This window comes from Saccopteryx leptura, chromosome 1 (genome assembly GCF_036850995.1).
Source record: "Saccopteryx leptura isolate mSacLep1 chromosome 1, mSacLep1_pri_phased_curated, whole genome shotgun sequence".
Taxonomy (NCBI): domain Eukaryota; kingdom Metazoa; phylum Chordata; class Mammalia; order Chiroptera; family Emballonuridae; genus Saccopteryx; species Saccopteryx leptura.
In genome coordinates this window covers 335,601,452-335,624,465 of record NC_089503.1, presented here as the reverse complement: position 1 = coordinate 335,624,465, position 23,014 = coordinate 335,601,452, and the positions used below count along the sequence as shown (strand labels likewise).

Genomic DNA, 23,014 nt, shown 5'->3' with positions numbered 1-23,014 from the left:
CACTTGAAAAGGTTATATATTGGCCTTAATCCTGAGAACAGTAATAGAATCCTGAAGAGGGTGGTGATCTTACTATCTTCCAACTGGTAATACACCAGGTCCTCTGGGATATAGGCAAAGGGATTACACCAGGAGAGAAGTGATGAGAATCAGTCATATTAGTATTCATTATATATAAAGACGTGGAATTAAAAAACAGATTTAAATGATTCTCTCTCACTCTCATAGAGAACATCCTAAATAGCTACGTGCAAGAAGTCTCATCACTCCCAACAGCCCAGCTGTGGTCTCTATGGTGCAGGGAATCTCACCTGAGTGAATCTGTTAAGGAAAGACCGGGGCAAGCCCTTCCTCCCACCTCCTTGTCTAAAGGGATTTTGACACCCAAAAATCTTCGTCTTCTTATGTTGTACTTGAAAGCTCATTCCTAACTCAGGAATATAGATTTCTCCTCGGTGGTCAAAACAAGCATTGAGTCCTTCCAATACGGACTGAGAAGCCAGATTGAGCTATTTGGAGAAGAAAATGCATGAATGTTATATACACTGTATAACAATAACAGAAAGCAAGGATGCGCAAAAGTTAGTGGTATCTGTAGAAGGAGGAAGCTCAAACAGTAGTGGTAACATTCTTCTTGAGTGAAAGACTGATGTGATTTTATCCTATTACTATTTCATATAGATATTGGATTTGATGTATGTAAACTATCAATGATTTTTCAGTAAACTAAATAAATATTAAGAATAAATATTTAGAAAGCAGTTAAAATATTTTATAAAATTAAACTGTTTCCATTATATGACCCATATTGACCTACTTTATAAATCGCAGTTTACAAAAAAACTTGCCAACACACAGGTATCTCATTTTTGCACTCTGGAATTTTAAAAAATGAGGTAGGACAGATCTTTACATACTTAAGTTTCTTCTCCAGCTCAAACACTGAATGAATTTCCAGATGGCCCTAAAAAGCTGTGACATAAACTACATAAAATAGATCTACACAGCTAACTCTGACCAACAATTTTGTAAACAAGAATACAAAGTTTTTGTACCAAAAATAAAAAGGGCTAAATGCAGGTCTTCAGATGCTGAGTTCAGAGCTCAGGGATGAAAAGTATGGGTGTTTTTTAAGGAAATGTGGAAAAATTCAATCAGAAAAATGTGAATTGACAGAATTCAAATGGGCAAAAACCGAACTATAATTTCAAATGTCACAATTATATCAGCACTACAGAGCAAAACCTATGCTATACATTTCCAAATTGTTGTGTTTTTTTTGTTTTTGTTTTTTTTCTTTTTCTTTTTCTGAAGCTGGAAACGGGGAGAGACAGCCAAACAGACTCCCGCATGCGCCCAACCGGGATCCACCCAGCACGCCCACCAGGGGCGAAGCTCTGCCCACCAGGGGGCGGTGTGCTGCCCCTCCGGGGGGTCGCTCTGCCACGACCACAGCCACTCTAGTGCCTGGGGCAGAGGCCAAGGAGCCATCCCCAGCGCCTGGGCTATCTTTGCTCCAATGGAGCCTTGGCTGCGGGAGGGGAAGAGAGAGACAGAGAGGAAGGAGGAGGTAGGGGTGGAGAAGCAAATGGGCGCTTCTCCTATGTGCCCTGGCCGGGAATTGAACCCAGGTCCCCCGCACGCCAGGCCAGGCCGACGCTCTACCGCTGAGCCAACCAGCCAGGGCCTGTTGTGGTTTTTTTTTAAGTGAGAGTAGGGGAGATACAGAGACAGATTCCTTCATGCGCCCTAACAGGGATACACCTGGCATCCCTATCTGGGGCTGATGATCTGCCATGCTTGCAACTGAGCTATTTTTAGTGCCTCAGACAGTGGTTCCATGGAGCTATCCTCAGGTCCAAGAGAGACTGCTTGAATCAGTCTCTCTGACTGATTCAATCAGGCTGACATGCTTAAATCAATCGAGCCATGGCTATGTGAGGGGAAGAAAGAGAGAGAGAGAATGGGGGGAGAAGCAGATGGTCGCCTCTCCTGTGTGCCCTAACTGGGAATCAAACCCAGGACTTACACACACCAGGTCAACACTCTACTGCTGAGACAATGGGCCAGGGCCCAAACAGGCTAAGTTTTAAACACTGCACTAAAGTGTAACTGCAAGTCCAGAATGCCCTTGTGGTCCCTGGGTGCATTTTCACCCAACTGGAGGATAGTTAAAAGGCTTAAGCTTTAAAACTAGGCAGCACTGGCCTGACCTGTGATGGCACAGTAGATAAAACATTGACCTGGAACACTGAGGTCACTGGTTCAAAACCCTGGGCTTGCCTGGTCAAGGTACATACGGGAGTTGATGCTTCCTGCTCCTCCCCATCCCCCTCTAAAATGAATAAATTTAAAAAAATTTAAAAAACAACAACAACCAGGCATTCCTTTTTCCTGGATAATGAATTTTCTATCCCACTTTTTTCCCAAAGAATTTGAAGGAGAAAAATAACTCCCAAAAACTGTCTCCTTAGCATCTCCCCTAGATTCACAGAAAGCAGCTCATCAGAAAAGGAGACCTCAGCATACCCTCTGACCTTAGTGACCCAGGGAACCTACTGGGGCTTATGTCAAAAGTTTCATCTGGGCCCTGGCCAGTTGGCTCAGCGGTAGAGCGTCGGCCCAGCGTGTGGAAGTCCCAGGTTTGATTCCCGGCCAGGGCACACGGGAGAAGCACCCATCTGCTTTTCACCCTTCCCCCTCTCCTTCCTCTCTGTCTCTCTCTTCCCCTCCTACAGCCAAGGCTCCATTGGAGCAAAGTTGGCCTGGGCGCTGAGGATGGATCCATGGCCTCTGCCTCAGGCGCTAGAATGGCTCTGGTTGTAGCAGAGCAATGTCCCAGATGAGCCGAGCACCGCCTCCTGGTGGGCATGCTGGGTGGATACTGATTGGGCGCATGCAGGAGTCTGTCTATCTGCCTCCGCCCTGCTTCTCACTTTGGAAACACACACACACACACACACACACACACACACACACACACACACACAGAGTTTCATCTCTAGCACTTCCATCACTCCTATAATGTAAGCTCCACAATTACTTCTGGGCAATAAGTTATCTAATATAAATATGTAACAATGATAATTTTCTCCCCATCTTTATATGTCTCTTCTTAAAGGTAACTTTCCCCAGTCTCTCTGTTGCACTGATAATACATGAGGTGGTTGGCAATGTTTGTAAAATACCCATGAAATAAATACAAACAGCAAGCCTATCAGAAACTATAGGAAAATACTAGCTAAGAGGCAGTTTTTCTCCCGAGGCCACCTTACAAAAGTAGAAAAGCTTGTAGGTTTTATTGGGGGGGGGGGGGGGTTCCCTATATGTGCTTTCTGACAAGTGACTGTTTTTATTCATAAAAGAAACCTAGGAAGATTCTTTTCATTAGAGAATTTGTCTTTACTAGGAAATAGCATGATTCGATCATCCACTGAGACATGCCACCGAGCTCTGAAAGTGTGACTGTTCTTCAAACTTGAGATCCCATCCTGGGCATGATGGACAGTCCCCTCACCTCATCCAACACAACCCAGTGGCCAGCCTTCAGAGCTGCCAGCAAGGGGCCATCACGCCAAGCAAACTCTCCTCCCTTGCCACCTTCAACAGGGAGATCTGCTCCAAACAGGTCTGCGATGTCCTTTGAGAGGGGAGAAGAAATGAAGAAAAGCCAAACTTACATAAAAAATTAACTAGATCCCTCAACCCAAAATCTAAAATAAAAAATACTTGGGCCTTGTGCCATTTTTCCTTCTTATTCCCAAGACAGAACTATTCATCTCAGCATTCTAAACCAGGAGCCCAGACACGTCCCCAAGAACCTTCTCATTACAATGCTCCAAGTACCAAATCAATTGGAGCTGGAGCCCAAATTGGCAGTTCCCAACTGTGGCTGTACTTGGAAATTAAGCTGTTCACATTAAAAATAAATAAACAAACAAATAACAAAAACCAGTAATAATCCCCCTGTCCTGCTCTCAGACCCCATCCCAAGAAATTCTAATTTATTTGGCATCTCTGTTCCACATTGTCATCCAGTTGTTTTAGAGGTCAGTTTATTCCTACTAATTTTTTTTTAGTTTAGAAAAGACAAAAATAAAATGAGGTTAAATTTATAATAAATACTAAAGTGGGTAATTCTCAAGATAGAATTAGAATAAAGAATCCAGAGAGAATATTACTATGGACATCAGCTATTAATGATTCCAGAAAGAGAATCAGTTTGGAAGGTCATGCTGTCGTGATCTTTTAGAGCCAGGAAATATTTGGGATACCGACAATGTCATAACTATGCCTGACCAGGAAACTGTCAGCAAATACAAACATTACTCCCTATACTTATCCTCATCAGCTGTAGGGTGACTAAGCTTACCGTCTGTTCTGACAAGTTGATTCGAATAAGAGTGTTGCCTGAAGCCTTTGCTAATGCTCCCACCAAACTCGTCTTGCCCACACCAGGGGAGCCCTCCAGGAGAATGGGTTTGTTCAGTTTTGTAGCTCTTAGGAGCCTCTGGGCGTTCATAGCTGTGGTGCCAGCACTCAGTGCATAGTCGGCAATATTACTCCTGTGCAGGACAGGGCCTTTAGTAGAGGGAAAAAAGCCACACATAAGCTGGACATCACAAAATCCCATATATCCGTCAACCAGAGATTATGGGAATCACCAAGTAGACTGTCAGTAAGTAAAGTACCATCAGCGGTGAAAATGTTCTGCCCCATTTCAACATTTCCCCACTTTGAGGCCCATAAAGTGCTTTAGAGGAATGGCCAACAGCACACTGGCTACTGTGTCCACTGCACAGATCTCTCCATCTCTCATACTTACACATATACCTTTTACATAGGTCTAGCTGCAAGCACACATCTTTCCTAATCCCTATACCTGGAAATTCTATAGGTACTTGTACAATTTACCTTTATAAATAGGTATTCTCCTAAAACTGAAGTGTAAACTACGCATATAAGTCACATGGCTCCATATTAAACAATTTCATCCATGGTCTTTAAGCCACCAAGAGTAATTAAGGATGCGTTATCTGTATTTCCCATTTAATCATTCATTTGTTCATCCTTTCATTCAATCAACAGACATCTGAACGCCTCTGACTGCCAGGCTATATGTCAGATGCCAGTTAGGAAGATGAGTGACTAACCTGTCCTCAAGGATTCGCAAAACTGTTTTTATAAAAGGTGATAAGGTTCTACAGTTGGTACATACAGGCTGAAAACTATCACTATAGAAAAGCTTTTTTTGTAAGAATTTATTCATAGATTAACAACCAAATTTTCTCCTATTAGGATAGAGAGAATATTCATTATATGCCCATTATATGTTTTTAACCATTCACACGATGATTATGCCAATCATATCCTAACTCAGATAACTACTTCAAAAATAATCATGAGGATAACACACCAAACAAAATGTCACAAAGTCAAATATCTATAATGTACGAGAAGACAATCTTCATTTATTTAAAATAATCCTTACCTCTTGGTATAAAAAATGGATGAATTCCCCAACGATTATCTATCCCAGTGAATTCTTTGGCCTTGAGTCTGTCATAAATCTTCAATTCATTTTTTTGACATTCTGTAAGTCGGACAGTCTTGGAAAGTTTCTTGATTAGGAATTTCAGGCACTCTTTGCGAGCCAAAAGGGCTGTACCAAACCCAGAGGAAGTGACCCCTAAAAGATAGAAGATTAGTCCATCGAATTATAGCAAAACACCAAGCTTCACAAACATTCAGCAAGAGCTTTGGGGCAGTTTCCTGGGAAAATAAAACCCTCTCTGAAACACAGTTGTTAATGTAAGCAGGTCTAAGGAGGAAGTCTGACTTCCCTCTCCCCACAATTTATAATCAATTCAGTAGCAGCTGATTCGGTAAAGCACTCCTGACACTCCACGACTAACCAGCATGGAGACAAGATAACTAATGTGGCACTGCTGTTTTGGTTTATACTTCTAATTGTCATGGCTTAAAAAAACAATTTAAATAATGAATTTTATGAAATCATAGTAAACTTAAAACAAACAGAAGGATTCAGGTCCATTAACTATAAATGGCCATTTGTGTTAGGAATTACCCAGTCCCTCAGGAGAACGGCATTTCCAGTAGTCTTCTATTCATAATGAGCACTTCAGGATTACTAAATCCCTTGCCTCTAAGCAATGAGAGGTTTTCAGCATACCTTTTATGTCTACCACATCCCAAAAAGAGTAAAAAGAAAGGGAAAGCCATTTTGAGCCTTGGAAATATTAGACTAACCCAATAGAGCAGTAGTTTTCAATGTTTTATACTTGGGGACAGGTGAAAACAGGAGAATTATTTTGAGGACACTAAGGCAGAAATCACCCTGAGCATTAGTCAGTTTGACTAGTATCAGTGGGTCTATAAAGTTCACACAACATCAGGGTGGTTAACTCTTTCACAGACTGGCAGTTCAAAAGCACTGCTATAAAGTATCTGGGTGAGAGGTCTGGACTTGCTCTAATCCCTGTTCCGACCAGCTAACACACGACATACCTGAACCTATTCCATCTATATACACCAGGCATGCAGCATGGACAAAAGCTGTCACAGTGGAGATTGTTTCTGGCCTTTTCAAAGCAGCTTCCTCCTCCATTGTGTTCATGAAGTTAACCCAGGACAGGATATCTCTGATGCTGACCACACACCTTTGGCCAAATTCCTGGTGGGTCAGCCAGTCAATGAAATCCAGCATCACCTCAGCTATGTCAGCCCCTAGGACACAAGGAAGCAAGTGTTCAATGTTTACACACACTCCAGAACAGGAGACCTATAACCGTGGCCAGCCCCACAGATGGCCTAAAGGGACCATGATCCATGAGATTTTAATCAAATTGTTGTGAATTCATATTTTTGTGACGTTTTTTCTAAGGCGGGGTCTACAGCTCTTATCACATTCCCAAAGGGTTCACAAATAGCATTCTACACATATAAAAAAAAATTCTTTTAATTTTAAAATACTTGAGAATTAAAGCTTAAGAAGTTACATCTTGAAAGCTCAAAGAAATATTCATTTGGTTCATGTTCAGACAGAATTTTGAAGACACAAAGATCTTAGAAAATACACAAATTTTACTATATTATAAAATGATTCACTGAAATAGGGAATACTACATTTTTAGTGGCTTTTAATTCAGGTTTTTGTTTTCATAAATCAATGCATCCAATCAGAATTCAGCAAATTAAATAATTCATAAATTTTATTTCATGATTTAGGTTAAATGGCTATTCTAATTATCACAATTTCATGCTGAAAAATATTTGGAAATAAAATACTTAAGTAATAATATATAAGTTAAAGCAATACCAATTAAATTTAGTAGAGCATTTTATATATATAACTTCTGAAGTCAATAGTAAACACCTATCTAAAAAGTATAAATGCCAAAGAATGTTTATTAAAACAAAAAGACTATTTAGGAATATTCTTCAAGACTATACTGAGAATTGGTCAAAAGAAAACTAGTTTGTTAGAAAAAAATACTAATTATAGAAAAAAACCCATAAATCTTTAAAAGGAACTTAAAATGACAATTCAAGGTAAGAAGTCCAGTAACAATGAGGAAAGAAATTAAATGCTTCTTCACCTAGGTATTAAAAATGAGTACCTAGAGCTACATTTGAAAGTGAAATAAATATGAGGTACATCAGGGACTTAACAGAAATGGGTAACTTCATCCATTGTTAAAGGGGATTTATGATTGTTACACAGAAATAAGAACATCAGTGATAAAGTAGATAGGTTCATATAATTTTTTACAATAAATATTAAGAAGTAACATAATATAAAAACCTATGTGATAAATGTAATAAAGAATATTATCCAAAAAGAATGTAAAATAATTAATATTCATTTTAAAATATGCTACACAGAATGCTCCATGTCACTACTAATTTAAGAAAACAGAATTTCAGAATATCCAATAAATTAAAAAGGATGTAATAATGAATTTCATTATAGTATGTTGTTAAAAAAATGAGAACTCCATGTTGGAAGGATTATGCCAAGCAGGTGTATTTAGTAAGTTGCAGACAGCATTGCGAATGGGAAGGGACACTTTAATAAATGGTAACAAGGCCCTGGCCGGTTGGCTCAGCGGTAGAGCGTCGGCCGGGCGTGCGGGGGACCCAGGTTTGATTCCCGGCCAGGGCACATAGGAGAAGCGCCCATTTGCTTCTCCACCCCCCCTCCTTCCTCTCTGTCTCTCTCTTCCCCTCCCGCAGCCAAGGCTCCATTGGAGCAAAGATGGCCCGGGCGCTGGGGATAGCTCCTTGGCCTCTTCCCCAGGCGCTAGAGTGGCTCTGGTCGTGGCAGAGCGACGCCCTGGAGGGGCAGAGCATCGCCCCCTGGTGGGCAGAGCGTTGCCCCTGGTGGGCGTGCCGGGTGGATCCCGGTCGGGCGCATGCGGGAGTCTGTCTGACTGTCTCTCCCCGTTTCCAGCTTCAGAAAAATACAAACAAATAAATAAATAAATAAAAATAAATGGTAACAAGCTAGCATCACATTTCCACATTTCCTTAGATCTATTTTGTTCCCAATTCTCTCCTCCCCTTCGCCTTATAACGTACCGTATAGACATACTGCTAATGCCCTAAAGCACACCCCATTACCACTACCACACCAAAACTCCCACCTTTATGATCTATTCTGCCCAGAGACAATCCTGGATGAAGATTACTGCTGATAATCTGTTTTAAATCCTCACGGTTTGTGCTCCGAGGACACCATATTTCCGTAAACCGGTTCCGTAAGGCAGGAGACAGCTGTAAGGGACACAAACTGCAATGTCAATGTAATACCAATGAGGAAAGCTAGAAAATAAAGCCTTGAGAAAATGTTAGCTACCAGTCTGTGGCAAGTGCCAGATACTTCTTTTGGTACCTCAATTACTAGATAAATTTTTTATTGAAGGCCTACTTTGTCCTGGCCCCTTCCATATGTCATCTTATTACTCTCCACCATCCCTTCCAAATCGGTATTGCCATCACTTTCTTGACAGATGGTACAGAATTCCAAAGTCATATAGAGTATAAGTGGTACACTAGGATTCCAGGCCCAGTGGACAACTCCGAATCCCAAACACCTTCCCCTAAAGGCCTGTCCTTTCTCTCACCTGCACATACATCACCAGTGCTCTAGAAAATAATGATATCTTCCCAAAGGGAAATGGAGAAAACTTCTTTTATGTGGTTCAATGAGAGTAAAATTGCAAGGTATATATTTTACCTCTTGTGTAACTAAGAACTGTCTAGTCGGCCCAGTCTTAGGGCCTCTGCCTTCAGTGTGGATTCCTCCTGCCCTTCTTTATGCTTCCCCAGGTCGATTAATCTCCATTCACAAATGTTTGCAATGACACATGCATGTAATCACCAGCTTGTCATGCTCTCCTTTCACCTGACCACAAACTCCATCCACGGTTCATCCAGCCTACCAAACAGGACCAGAGCAATGCTTGTGTGTTCCTCACGTGTTCCTACCAGTCAGCCTAGATAAGGAGTGTCTCTGGTCTTCAGAGTCCGACCACCTCTGCCTACTTACTGATCATAAAAAATACAAGCTGGCAATCTTGGGCTAAAAAAAAACTTAAGCGCCTGACCTGTGGTGGCGCAGTGGATAAAAAGTCAACCTGGAAATGCTGAGGTTGCCGGTTCAAAACCCTGGGCTTGCCTGGTCAAGGCACATATGGGAGTTGATGCTTCCTGCTCCTCCCCCCTTCTCTCTCTCTCTCTCTCTCTCTCTCTCGCCCCTCTCTAAAATGAATAAATAAAATCTTAAAAAAAAAGTGTAAAAAAAACCTTAAGCTATCCTGACAGGCAAGGTAACACATACTACCTTGAAATCATATCTTCTGTCATATTTTGTTTGAAACTGTGGAATATTTTTTCTCTTCAGAGTATTTCTTGAGGCACAGTGATATAATCTTTCTTCTTATGACACTGAAGAAAATTAGGCCCAAAATAGGCTTATATTTCAAGCACCCACCAAGTTACCAAAAATCTAAATTGCATTTATTCACAATCCAACCCTGGTTCTTCTCATTATCCATGACCTGCTACCACTCGACCCTTTTCCTAACTTTAACAGACCAGAATCCCACACACGATGCGGACTTCTCCGCTGAGAGTCTCTGCGACCCTGAAAGCCCCTAGTCTTGGGGTGTTAAGACTCTGGCTGGACCCTAAACCACCCTCTGAAGAGCAGGAACCAACTCTACCCTTTTCTTTCCAACCGTCTGACAGTGACCCAGACAACCCTTGGAAGAACAGATACATTCCACCTGCAGAACCAAGAGTTTCTCAGCTGTGATTTCTTTTTTGACTCTAAAATCATTCACAGAGCCACACTTGTGTTTAAGAGAGTAGGCTCGGGCCCTGGCCGGTTGGCTCAGCGGTAGAGCGTCGGCCTAGCGTGCGGAGGACCCGGGTTCGATTCCCGGCCAGGGCACACAGGAGAAGCGCTCATTTGCTTCTCCACCCCTCCGCCGCACTTTCCTCTCTGTCTCTCCCTTCCCCTCCCGCAGCCAAGGCTCCATTGGAGCAAAGATGGCCCGGGCGCTGGGGATGGCTCTGTGGCCTCTGCCTTAGGCGCTAGAGTGGCTCTGGTCGCAACATGGCGACGCCCAGGATGGGCAGAGCATCGCCCCCTGGTGGGCAGAGCATCGCCCCTGGTGGGCGTGCCGGGTGGATCCCGGTCGGGCGTATGCGGGAGTCTGTCTGACTGTCTCTCCCTGTTTCCAGCTTAAGAAAAATGAAGAAAAAAAAAAAAGAGAGTAGGCTCGGCCCTGGCCGGTTGGCTCAGTGGTAGAGCGTCGGCCTGGCATGCGGAAGTCCTGGGTTCAATTCCCGGCCAGGGCACACAGGAGAGGCGCCCATCTGCTTCTCCACCCCTCCCCCTCTCCTTCCTCTCTGTCTCTCTCTTCCCCTCCCGCAGCCGAGGCTCCATTGGAGCAAAAGATGGCCCGGGCGCTGGGGATGGCTCCTTGAAAAAAAAGAGAGTAGGCTCTACTTCTGACTCCACTTTCCACCTCCCTCTTCTCTCTGTAAAATCAATAAATAAGTAAATCTAAAAAATAAAAAGAATTTCATTTTCAACTTTTCTCGGAGCTCTAGAGTGTTACAGTAACATGTGAAGACCTGGGTAAAATGACTAGAACAATAAAATTTCAGGTACATTCACAAAGTTAAGATGTCAAACAGGAAATGCTCATCTGTTAGAATTATCTTTCAACCTTGTAATAATTCTAAAAATCTTTCTGGATTTTTACTTTTTACCCAACATAAAAATTCCAAATGCATTTTTACATACTGCATTTAAAGGTGCCAACGAGCTATGGCCAAAAAAGAAAAGCAAAGATTATGCTTCGGGAATATGGTTTTACCTCCTTTTTTCCAAAGTCGCCCCCAGGGTTCATGGTTGCTAAGATACGAAATTTCTTCCCAGCAGTCAACAGCTCTACCTCATTATCCTTGTCCTCTAGGCTGCCTTTTTCAGCTAAAATCAGAGACTTTTCTACTTCGAGAACACTGAAAGACAGAAAAAACAGTAGAATATAAAGTTAGAAAAGGCTTGTGCATTCTTTCTATTTTGGGGTCTCCAATGTTCTTCAAAAAGAAAAAATGTTATCTCCTCTGCTGAGCTTTCACTGTAATGGTTCCCAACCACACATTTTAAAATGACTCAAATTATCCCAAATCCTGTGTGACAAAACAATATTTCTGATAAAAACAAAAATAATTCCTTTTTCCATGCGTGCCCTTATTAAGGCATGTGTTTTAAAACTGAGCGTCTTGCCTGACCTGTGGTGGTGCAGTAGATAAGAGTGTTGACCTGGAATGCTGAGGTCACTGTTTCAGAAACACAGGCTTGCCTGGTTAAGGCAATATGAGAAGCAACTACTACAAATTGATGCTTCCTGCTCTCCTCTCCCTTCTCTCTCCCCTCGCTCTCAAGTCAATAAAGATAAAATCTTTAGGGGTTTTAAACTGGTAACCACAGTATTCCAGGTTGACATTTTATCCACTGCATCATCACCAGTCAGGCAGGCTGACCTCAACATTAGCCAGCCTGTGGTGGTGCAGTGGATAAAGCGTCAACCTGGAAACAGTGAGGTTGCCGGTTCAAAACCCTGGCTAGCCTGGTCAAGGCACACATGGGAGTTGATGCTTCCTGCTCCTCCTTCTTCTCTCTCCCTTCTCTCTCTCTTTCTTTTTCCTCTCTACAATGAATATTTTTTTAAAAAACCTTTTAATAATGAGTCTTGCATGCAAATGTTCACAGCAGCATCATTAATAAAAGTAAAAACCCCAATACTATCAAATGGCGAATGGATGAAAATATATAGTATTATCACACACTGAAACACTATCAGGAATAAAAAGAAACCAACTAAGAATAGGCCACAACATGAATAAACATCAAAACATTAATGCAAATTGAGAGAAGAGACCATTTATATAAAATGTCCTGAAAAGCCTGACCAGGCAGTGGCGCAGTAGATAGAGCATCAGACTGGGATGCAGAGGACCCAGGTTCAAAACTCCAAGGTTGCCAGCCTGAGCACAGGCTCATTTGGTTTGAGCAAAGCTCACCAGCTTGAGCCCAAGGCCGATCGCTTGAGCAAGGGGTTACTCGGTCTGCTGTAGCTCCCCCCTCCAAGGCACATATGAGAAAGCAATCAATGAACTAAGGTGCTGCAACGAAGAACTGATGCTTCTCATCTCTCTCCCTTCCTGTCTATCTGTCCCTATCGGTCCCTCTGTCTCTATCACAAAAAATAAAATAAAATGTCCTGAAAAGACAGATCTAGAGACAAAAAGTAGATTAAGTAGCAGGTGACATCCGAGATAAACTGTAAATGGACATGAGGGATCCTTTAGGGGAGACAAAAATGTTGTAAAAATGGATTGTGGTGGTTGCAAACAGTAAATTTACAAAAACTCATTAAACTATACATTTAAAACGAGTACATTTTGATATATAAATTATATTTAAAGAGAAAAATAGGTACACATTAATATTCATATTGGTCTGAGGTTTTGAGAGGCTTACAGTCATATCTAGTATGTTGATTCTAGTTCCTTTAAAAAATAAAAACCAAGAAAATGGCCATATTATTTGCCTTAAGAAAGAAATTTAACTTAGGCTCATTTGTTTTAGCCTAGCCATGCCACAGTCCCATCTTCCTGATTATTAACAGGAAAACTAGGCCTCTTTCTTTAAATTTTTCTATTGATTTGAGAGAGGAAGGGAGAGAGAGGGAGGAAAAGAGAAGAAGGGAGAGAGAGGAAGGGAGAGAGAGGAAGGGAAGAGGGAGAGGAAGGGAGAGAGAGGAAGGGAAGAGGGAGAGGAAGGGAGAGAGAGGAAGGGAAGAGGGAGAGGAAGGGAGAGAGAGGAAGGGAAGAGGGAGAGGAAGGGAGAGAGAGGAAGGGAAGCGGGAGAGAAAGAGAGGGAAGAAGAGAGAAGGGGGAGGGGGAAGGAGGGAAGGAAGAGAGGGAAGAGGGGAGGAGGAGAGAGAGGGTAGGCAGGGAAGATGGGACAGAAGAGAGGGGCAAGGGAGAGAGAGAGGGAGGGAGGGGGAGAGGGTAAGGAGAAGTATCAACTTGTTGTTCCACTTAGTTGTGTACTCATCAGTTGCTTCTCATATGTGCCCCAACCAGGTGCTCACGATCTCAGTGTGCCAGGATGATGCTCTATCTATTGAATCACCTGGCCAGGGCCAAAAACTAGGCCTCTTAAAGGAGGTCCTACATGCTAAGGCAAAAAAAAAAATTTAAAAAAAAATTATTAACTCATTAGCTTTTCAAATATTTACATTTGCATTTTCAAATATTTTCTATGCACAAAAATTAATACCTATAAAAACAAGATCAGCAAAAACATCAAACACAGAGGGTGTACCTGTTAAGTCTTTCCAGTACAGAGTCATCAGCCAGCGAGATCTCATCCAAGAGAAAAAAGCCATCCTCCTTCATGGCCAGAACCAGAGGCCCGTCATGCCACTCAAAGAGTCTTGCTGTGTCAGTTTCTTCCTACAATTTGGAAAAGGAGGAGATGAAATGAAAGGGCAGGTATCCACAAGACGGCACACATGTAGCTAACTGATTTCTGCTGGAAGAAGTGGTCATTCAGCCAGAAAGTCAAGGACTAAGAACACGGGACAGGTCCTGCACAACAAAATAAATCTGAAGATACTTATCAAACCTAGAATCACAAACCCCACCATGCACAGAATCCCACAGTTGACTCATGCACAGAAGTGCAGTCCTTCAAAGGAATGTACACATCATCTGCTATCCGACAAACCTTGTCCTGTCGCTTCTGTCTCACCGGCCGCAGCCCCCCCAGGAAGTCTGAGGTCTCCATGTGTAAGTGGCAGTTGACTGAGTATAATTTCTGATTTGCTAAGGCTGCGAACACCTGACAGATGGTGGTTTTTCCACACCTGTCAGAGAGACACACCAGATTAAGGAGCATGAGTTCTAAATACACACCCACAACACCCCAGTCAGCAAAATGGGGGAGCCCCAGTGAGAGCTTCACTGCAGAAACAGACAGTGCTGGCCAACACAGACTGTCTGCATCCTGGCCCAGGGGCGCACCTCCCCAAAATGAAAACACCCTGCCCTGTTCCTTATCCAGAATGGCACACACGGCATGAACTCCATCCTTCCTGTTTCTACCAATCGCCACCAGGGTGGGGAAAGAAAGCTATTCTTACAGACTTTCCACACACACCAGCACATGTGCTGCTCTCTTCCACAGTTACAGAACTCATGTCACGGTTTAAAAGAATTAAACAGAAAAATAGCCCCAGTGACAATGATGCAAGAAATCATTCTTTTCTATCACAAAGGTCTACAGGTAAGGGAAAATAAACAACAGTAGATCCCTTACTGCTCCTTAAAAAGAAGAGGAAGGGAGGGGAGAAAACAAGGAAAAAAGACGGCTTTCCTGATGAGTCCTTCGGAGGTAAGTAACCCTATGGAACTGAACTGAACCCTCAGAGTCAGTATGGTCACAGGACTTTACCCAGTGTCTCCAACTAACAACACCGGTTCACTGAACTCCAGCGCCCTTCCCACCAGCACCGCCAGTCTCCGCATGCTCTCGGTCCACACGACATGGCTGACCTTGGACTCCAATGTGGATATCTGAGTAGACAATTTACCTATCAAAGGTAGAATAAATATTTAGGTTCCAACATGAGCGTAATTTAATTCATTCTCTTCTGGATATTTTGGCCTACTCACTCAGCAATTTTACGACATTTTCTTTGGAGAAGAGAGACTGAGGACACAATTTTTTTTTGAAATGTTTTTCAAGGACTTCTTGAATCACATCAACCTCCTCCTGCTTTCTGACACGGCCTGCCAGAAGCATATAACCTTAAAAAAATAAAAAATGAGGAACCGTCAAGTGTCAATACCAAGGGATGCTGATAATATAAAACAATAGCAACTCACATTAGTTGCTGCAGGAGAGGAAATCTGAAGAACTACTTTGGAAAACTGGGAGAAACTACATCTAACCATATGCCTGCCCATGATTCCAGTAACATGACTTCTAAGTAGACTCAACACATATGGACGTATGTGTACCAAAAGGCATATACAGCAATGGTCAAAGCAGCTTTATATATAATAGCTAAAAAGTGGAGAGGATCCAAATGCCCATCAACACGAGAAGGGCTAAACATATTATGGTATCTCCACACAAAGGGTTATAACACAATAACAACTTTTTAAAAAATGAAGTGCACATAACAGCATGGCTGTATCCCACATTAGAATGAGTGAAAAGAAGCCAGACCCAGGGTCATGACACTACTTAGCTAAAACTCAAGCACAGGCAAAACCAATCAGTGGTGATCAGTATCAAAGTAGTGGCTACCCTCCTGAGGAGGTGAGACTGGCAGGAGTCATGAAGGACTCTTCTATGGTACCAGAGGTATCCTAAGTCTTGGCCTAGGTAGCGATTTACGTAAGTATGTACATAGGCAAAAATACACTGAGCTATACATGAAATAACAGAGCTTTACACAAGCTACTATATATTTCAATTAAAAAGTTTTTAAAAAATGTGTTCCTTCTTCTATCCTTTACCAGTAAAGATGAGAAAGTACAATTCATGGGTTAGTTTTATTCAGTCTCCTTGCTATTTGATTAACCACCCTATTAATGACTCATCAACACCTTTTAAATCAGAACATTCTGAAATGCTTCCTGTCCTATCATGGAGAAGAACATATAAATTCTCCCCACAGATTAAACCAACACGACCAATGCCGAGTCTCAAGTAACACTCCCGCCTTCTCTCAGGACTGATGTTACCTGACCAGCCAGTGTTCTATGGCTCTCAGGCACAGCACCACTCTCCCGTCACCACTCGGCAGATAAACGGTCCAAAAGACACCACCAACCACCTGCCTAAACTCCTAAAGGCACTGTGCCTGTATCCTGACACCCACATGTGGTCACCTGAAGGAAATAATGAGAAAACCTTGGAGACCAGAACATATTAGCACAGAGGCCTGCAGAAATAGTACCACTACAAAGCAGTTGAGACTTGAGGAAGAAAGGCTCAGTTTCTGAAATAACCAATCACAATTTGGGCAAGGTTTGTTTAAATAAAAAGCTTGGTCCTGGCCGGTTGGCTCAGGGGTAGAGCGTCGGCTGTCGTGTGGAAGTCCCGGGATCGATTCCCGGTCAGGACACACAGAAGAAGTGACCATCTGCTTCTCCACCCTCCCCAATCCCCTTCTATCTCTCTCTCTCTCCCCTCCCACAACCATGGTTCGAATGTTTCTAACAATTTGGTCCAGGCACTGAAATAGCTCGGTTGTGGAGCAACGGAGCAGCGGCCCCAGATGGGCAGAGTATCATCCTATAGGGGCTTGCTGGGTAGATCCTGGTTGGGCACATGTGGGAGTCTGTCTCTCTGCCTCCCCACCTCTCACTTAATAAAAAGAAAAAAAAAAGCCTCCCATTTGCTTTAACTTCAGTTTGAGAGCATCTGACTGAAAGCATACCATCATTGGCTAAATGCTGCAGCCAGTCGTAATCCTTCTCGGTTGGTTCGGCCAACCTGTATCTCTCGGCCCAGCGAAACAGATCACGGAGGGTGATGAAGCCCTGCTTCCCAGCAAACACCGAGGAACTTCTGCGACAGGACTATTAACAATCAAAGCAAATGTGAAAGAACAATGTCAAGAATAAAGCTTACACAAAATTCTTAACAAATTTAAGCTCCCAGTAAAGCACTCATTCCACTGATTAATTTTTTAAGACGTAAACAGGTGTGTAATCATTTGAAGAAAAATGCAAACCCATGTAAAAGAATGTAATAAACAATGAAATTTCATCTTATATGTCATATAGAAAAAAGATCACGAGTACAAATGTGGGCAAACGTGCAGGGAAATGAACTCCATACTGTGGGACCATAGCAGTAAAAATGTCATTTATTTATAAAGTTCCTCAAAAGTAATTTGACAGTGTATAATTCTGATAGAGAACACTTTAACCCCATGAAGTAAACGGGGTATTTTGGAAAAGAAAAACACCACTGTAGCTCTGCAGAACTGACAAGGAAGTGCCATACAAAAGGGCCTCTTCAGTTATGTCCATACAAGAAAACATCCCTTTAAAAAATGAAATTGCAGTCTGCTTATGCCAAACTCTAACCAAAACAAAATGTTCCAAAATTATCCACAAATAGAACATTTTCATCACATGTAACTATCAGAAATTTTTTTCAACATATTAAATTCTTGATTTACAAAACAAAACCAAAAAATATGCACAGGATGCATTTTTAAGGCAAGATCTTTACTCTGAAAAAAATAATAAATGGAAAAACAGCTGTTTCTACCCCAAGGAACCTATCAAATTTTAACTACCCAGTCTAATCAACACATTCCTTTAGAAACTAAGTTAGGTGACAGAGAGATAAAATACCTGAAGGTCCAGCATGACTCTAACCAACTTGCTGCAGTAAGAGGGCGGCAAACTACACCGCTTGTGCAAGATGGTTTCCAGCTCAGAACTCGGCAATTCATCAAAGTGCAATTCCACAAACCGATTCCTAAAGGCTCTAGAAAGCATCTAGGAAAGGCACAGAAGAAACAAGATAAAAAGGGTCTTTTCATCTAATTTCCAAAATGGAGCCTCTGCTATTCACCAGAAAAAGAAAACTCTCAGGCCCTGGCCAGCTGGTTCAGTGGGCAGAACACCGGCCCGGTGTGCCAGTGCGGTGTGCTCCCAGGTTCGATTCCCCGGTCAGGGCACACGTGAGAAGCTACAATCTGCTTCTCTCCCCCTCCCTCCCCCCTTCTCTCCCTCTTTCCCTCTCGCAGCCAGTGGATCGGCTGATTTGAGCACCAGCCTCAGGAGCTGAGGATAGCTCCGTTGATTCAAGCATCAGCCCCAGACGGGAGTTGCCAGGTGGATCCTGGGCGGGCCCATGCGAGAGTCTGTCTATCTCTCCTCCTCCTCTCACTTTAAAAAAGAAAAAGAAAAATCTCAGTCTTCCCAAGATACATTTACTACCTGATAAAGTAACAAATGGGAGCAAGGGGACAAAGGCTACACACCTTTCTGCCTCCATAGAGTCCTGGGGGATTCTGCGTTGCAAAGAGCATGAACCGAGGGTGAGCTTTAACAACTTCTTGTGTCTCTGTTATGAGCAACTCACGGTTATCATCTAATAGTCTGTTCAGTGCCTCCAGCACATCAGTTGGGGCCAAATTTAATTCATCTAAAATAATCCAGTAGCCCTTTCTCATAGCATCAATAAGAACACCTTGGAGGAAATAAACACTAAGAATTAGTGCATAAATTAGTCCAAAATTTTATACAAGTCAACATATGCTAGATCATTAAATTTCAAAGCAAATTACTCCCTGTAGCTAGTCATGCCCCCAAATAATTTGTGATGTTGAATATCAAAATAGCATAATTTTCAATTAAAATAATCTTTTATATTTCATACAAAGGAGGGGGAACCAGGCTGACAAATATCACATTTCCAACTTATTTTTTCCCCTGCAGTTGAATTTCATTTAAATCATCACATTTGCATCTCAATTCTCAGCTTCCCTATGTTCAATGCTCACCCCGTTCGAGTTTCTACGAAATGAAGCAATTCAACTACACTCTTCAAAACTTGGCCCTAATCCTGCCTATAGCTGCCAAGATCTTAGTGGGCCCAAAGGAAGCTGGACCCCTAACATCACTCCTTAACCACGATGCAGCTCAGGGAGAAGGGAAAACCAGCTGTGCTAGCAGCAGGCATAGCGCCTCAACTGGGGAGGATAAAAGTTACTTGGGGAAATGGATCTAAAAGAATGAAACAGAACAATAACCTTACCTTCTTTAAACACAAGCTTCCCTGAGGAGTCAGATGTGTAGCAACCAATGTACTCTTGAATATCTGTGTGCTCGTGATTGTTAATCCGCACACAGTGGTTACCAGTAGCTGCGGCCAGCCACCGGATCAGGCTTGTTTTGCCAACTGATGTCTCTCCCTGAATCAGCACTGGATAGATTCTTCAAAAGATCAGCCAATAAAGCCAAGCAATTAAAAGAAAAAAAATACCCCGGAATTAATTAAAGTAACGTTAAAGAAGAATGTATCATTTAACATCACCATAATAGAATATTTTTATATACCTATGTACTATTAATGGAACATTTTTTAAGCCTTGAGAAATTTCTATGTAAAAATGGTTCCTGAGAATACACTGAATAAAAATTCCAAACTCCTTGTACTACTTGTGAGAAACAGTAAGTGGGACTAACTTAACAAATAATGAGTGATGAATATTCATCAACAAAATACTAAAAAGCAGCCTTAAAAATGGCCAAAATAATCTGAATCCATATGGCTCCCACTAAAGATGCAACTAGAAACAATGACTGGTGCCAGGAGAAAAGTGTCAGCTCATTGAGCCAATAAATATAATAGAGCACTTTGAAAGGTAAGGAATGAGACTAGAATGTCATCAGTGTCTATGATGATGAACCCTCAGCGCAGCGAGAGAAAAGCTCCACACACCCTGCAGAGACCACTCGGACTATATCTCTCAGGTTGAGCTTGACGGAAGGTGTGAGGGTGTAAGTCTCATCGATTGCAGGTTCCTTGTCTCCCACCGAAATCCAGTAGCCTTCAACCTGAATAAGCCGACCTCCTTTTGGTTCTGGAATATGCTAAAAGACACAAAGTTAAAGAAATAACCCACAGTTCAATGACAATCTTGGCCTTCTTTCAGAGAGGGGTATAAAGTAGGAAAAGAAGGTGTCACTACCTAGTTCTGGATGCTTTCAACATTAAAACCTATGGGTGAAACATAAATATAAAATTACTTTGCCTAACTGGTGGTGGCTCAGTGGACAGAACATTGACCTGGGCCGCTGAGGTCCCAGGTTTAAAACTCCGAGCTAGCCAGCTTGAATGTGGGCTCACCAGATTGAGCATGGGGTCTGTGACTTGAGTGCGGATCACTGTCATGACCCCATGGTTGCTAGCTTGAACCCAAGGTTGCTGGCTTGAGCGAGGGGTCACTGGCTCAGCTGGAGCCCCCCCAGTCAGGGCACATATAAGAAGATGAACAACGGAAGTGCCACAACTACGAGTTGATGCTTCTCATCTCTTTCTCTCTCTCTCTCTCTCTCTCTCTCTCTCTAATATAAACAAACATACAAATAAATAAATTACTTTGAGAAATAAATGAGAATAAAATAATGACATTTACTGGTTTTTAAATTCAAGTGAGGGTAGGTAAATTTGGAGAAAAACTTGAGTCAAAATTACTTTTATTCACGTAATTGCTCAGTTTATCAATCAGTTCTCTTACCTACGAAAATTCCAACTCTCGAGAGGAAGTTTGGTCAAAAATATGTATTTTATATAAACCACATTGCCCAAAATAGGCCCAGTGTTGTACTGAGTGAAGGAAACTTCGCATTATTCCATCTATCCCCTGGAATACTTTAAAAATAAAAGCAACTCCCACTGAAAAACTAATCTATTACAGGTAACATTATGGATAATACCTTAATCTTTGAAGATACAGTGAAATTTTATTATACTGATTCACATAAAATTACTATATATTTTTATAAATGAAAATGGTCAAACAGTGGTCAGATCTATAGCTTAAAAAAAGTGCTCTTCTAGAACACTTAGTCCCCTGGTTTGAAGCTACATTCTAGTTAGGCTAAGAAAAGAAGTTACAAAACATTCTTATGAGATGGTCCCACTTATAACATTTACATTAAATACCTATTAGGATTAACCTTGAGACACACACACACAACCAGAATTCAGATGGAAAGGACTATCTATAGCAGTGGTAGTCAACTTGGTCCCTACTGCCCACTAGTGGGCGTTCCAGCTTTCATGGTGGGTAGTAGTGGATCAACCACAGTATAAATAAAAATATAGATTTAACTATAGTAAGTTGTTTTATAAAGATTTATTCTGCCAAACTTAGCGAAAATCCGACATAAAGTACTTGGTAAATAATTATTATTATATGCTTTAACTTGCTGTAACTCTGCCTTATAAATTTTATAAAGTAAAGTTACTTCCCTACTTTATAAATCACCATTACTGTGGAACTGGTGGGCAGTTAGAAAATTTCACTAGTAACAGAGATACAAAAGTGGGCGGTAGGTATAAAAAGGTTGACTACCCCTGATTAATAGGATTTAAATCTCCAAAGAGTAAGATTATTAGGAATTTCTATCATTTAATATTTAACATTTTGAAACAGATTTATGATTAGAAATAAGTTTTGTAAAAAAAACCAAATAGTTCAAAATTTGATAATTCAGCCTTTCATTTGTTAAATAAGTCAAACAACTAAATATGCATACATACCTGTTTCAGCAGATTTTTAACACTGCCCGAGACAATGTGTTGACAAATAAGCTTCTGAACTATTGGGTGTGATGTTCTGTCAAGCTGTGTTAGGAAACCCAAACAAAAGCCCTAAAAAAAACCCCAAAGAAATGCATAAAACTAATAAGTCTTATTAACAAGACAACTTATTTCAGAAACAAAAATTCAACCTCGTGGGTGGACCTGGTTCCCGGAACAACTTTTAATATAACACCATGTTATAAAACAGGTCAGAGTAGCTCTGGGATAAAATGTTCTGGGCTAATCTGACTAAATGGAGAGCACAAGCACACCTGGAATATGCTTCCCTACTCCTGCCCTCCCCACACTGAGTCCATCCACCCTCCGTCCAAACCCAGGCTTTAGAAAGACCTCATAGAGCGAGCGCTGGATGTTGCTACATGGATTAGAGGCTGCAAATCGCAGGGCCCTGCAGAGGGTCCGAAGGCTGTAGTGAGGTCTGTGGCCGGTCCCATCCACCAATGTTGTCCTGGATTCTTTCCGCACATCTCTGTAGAAGCTACAAAGAGGATGAACTTCAGGTGATTTTACTAAGTAATAAGTATTTATCATTTTGCTATTGTTCCCATTTTTCTACAGAAGACCCAAAAGCCATTTTTACAGACAAGGTGACCAAGCTTCCAACTTCCTAGAGAATGCATCAAAACCTCTCTTTTTAAAATCCATTTTCACACACTCAGAGGTATTCTTTCAAAATAATAAATAAGATCTATCAATTTTCCTTAAGGATGGAAGGAGAGAAAGAAAAAACTTCAGATTCTTAATGAAAAGATACCGAGAGGTGAGAGGGCTGTAAATGAGAAAACACTGCATCAAACAGGTGTTCAGAGTCGGCTCTACTGAGAGGCAAGTGCAAAACGGCGAGGAATGAGCACACAGGAAAACAAGGCTTTAAAATGGATACGGCTATAAAGGACCATGACAAAATGTTAAAAAGCACGAAGATATGGTGACCAAGTACTTGTATCATTACCACACACTTTAGAAGTTAGAAGATGACTAGATGCAAAAGTTTCAGACTAAAATATAAAATGACAGACATTCATGACCAGCTACCAC

General features: G+C 41.7%; 1 protein-coding gene across 3 annotated transcripts in view; it reads right to left on the bottom strand.

Moving 5' to 3' along the window:
• The window catches only part of MDN1 (midasin AAA ATPase 1), a 164,887-nt gene that overhangs the window by 82,599 nt on the left and 59,274 nt on the right, over positions 1-23,014 (bottom strand). For all 3 annotated transcript variants that reach the window (XM_066358873.1, XM_066358874.1, XM_066358875.1), the window contains 18 exons: positions 22,307-22,454; positions 21,914-22,024; positions 20,087-20,238; positions 19,400-19,578; positions 18,624-18,832; positions 17,989-18,135; positions 17,061-17,202; positions 15,283-15,417; positions 15,062-15,200; positions 14,336-14,474; positions 13,931-14,061; positions 11,412-11,556; positions 8,667-8,796; positions 6,529-6,747; positions 5,492-5,689; positions 4,373-4,581; positions 3,518-3,640; positions 312-509 (listed from right to left, as the gene is read on the bottom strand). In XM_066358873.1, coding sequence (XP_066214970.1) covers positions 312-509; positions 3,518-3,640; positions 4,373-4,581; positions 5,492-5,689; positions 6,529-6,747; positions 8,667-8,796; positions 11,412-11,556; positions 13,931-14,061; positions 14,336-14,474; positions 15,062-15,200; positions 15,283-15,417; positions 17,061-17,202; positions 17,989-18,135; positions 18,624-18,832; positions 19,400-19,578; positions 20,087-20,238; positions 21,914-22,024; positions 22,307-22,454 — 2,854 coding nt within the window. The remainder of the gene's footprint in view (positions 1-311; positions 510-3,517; positions 3,641-4,372; positions 4,582-5,491; positions 5,690-6,528; positions 6,748-8,666; positions 8,797-11,411; positions 11,557-13,930; positions 14,062-14,335; positions 14,475-15,061; positions 15,201-15,282; positions 15,418-17,060; positions 17,203-17,988; positions 18,136-18,623; positions 18,833-19,399; positions 19,579-20,086; positions 20,239-21,913; positions 22,025-22,306; positions 22,455-23,014) is intronic.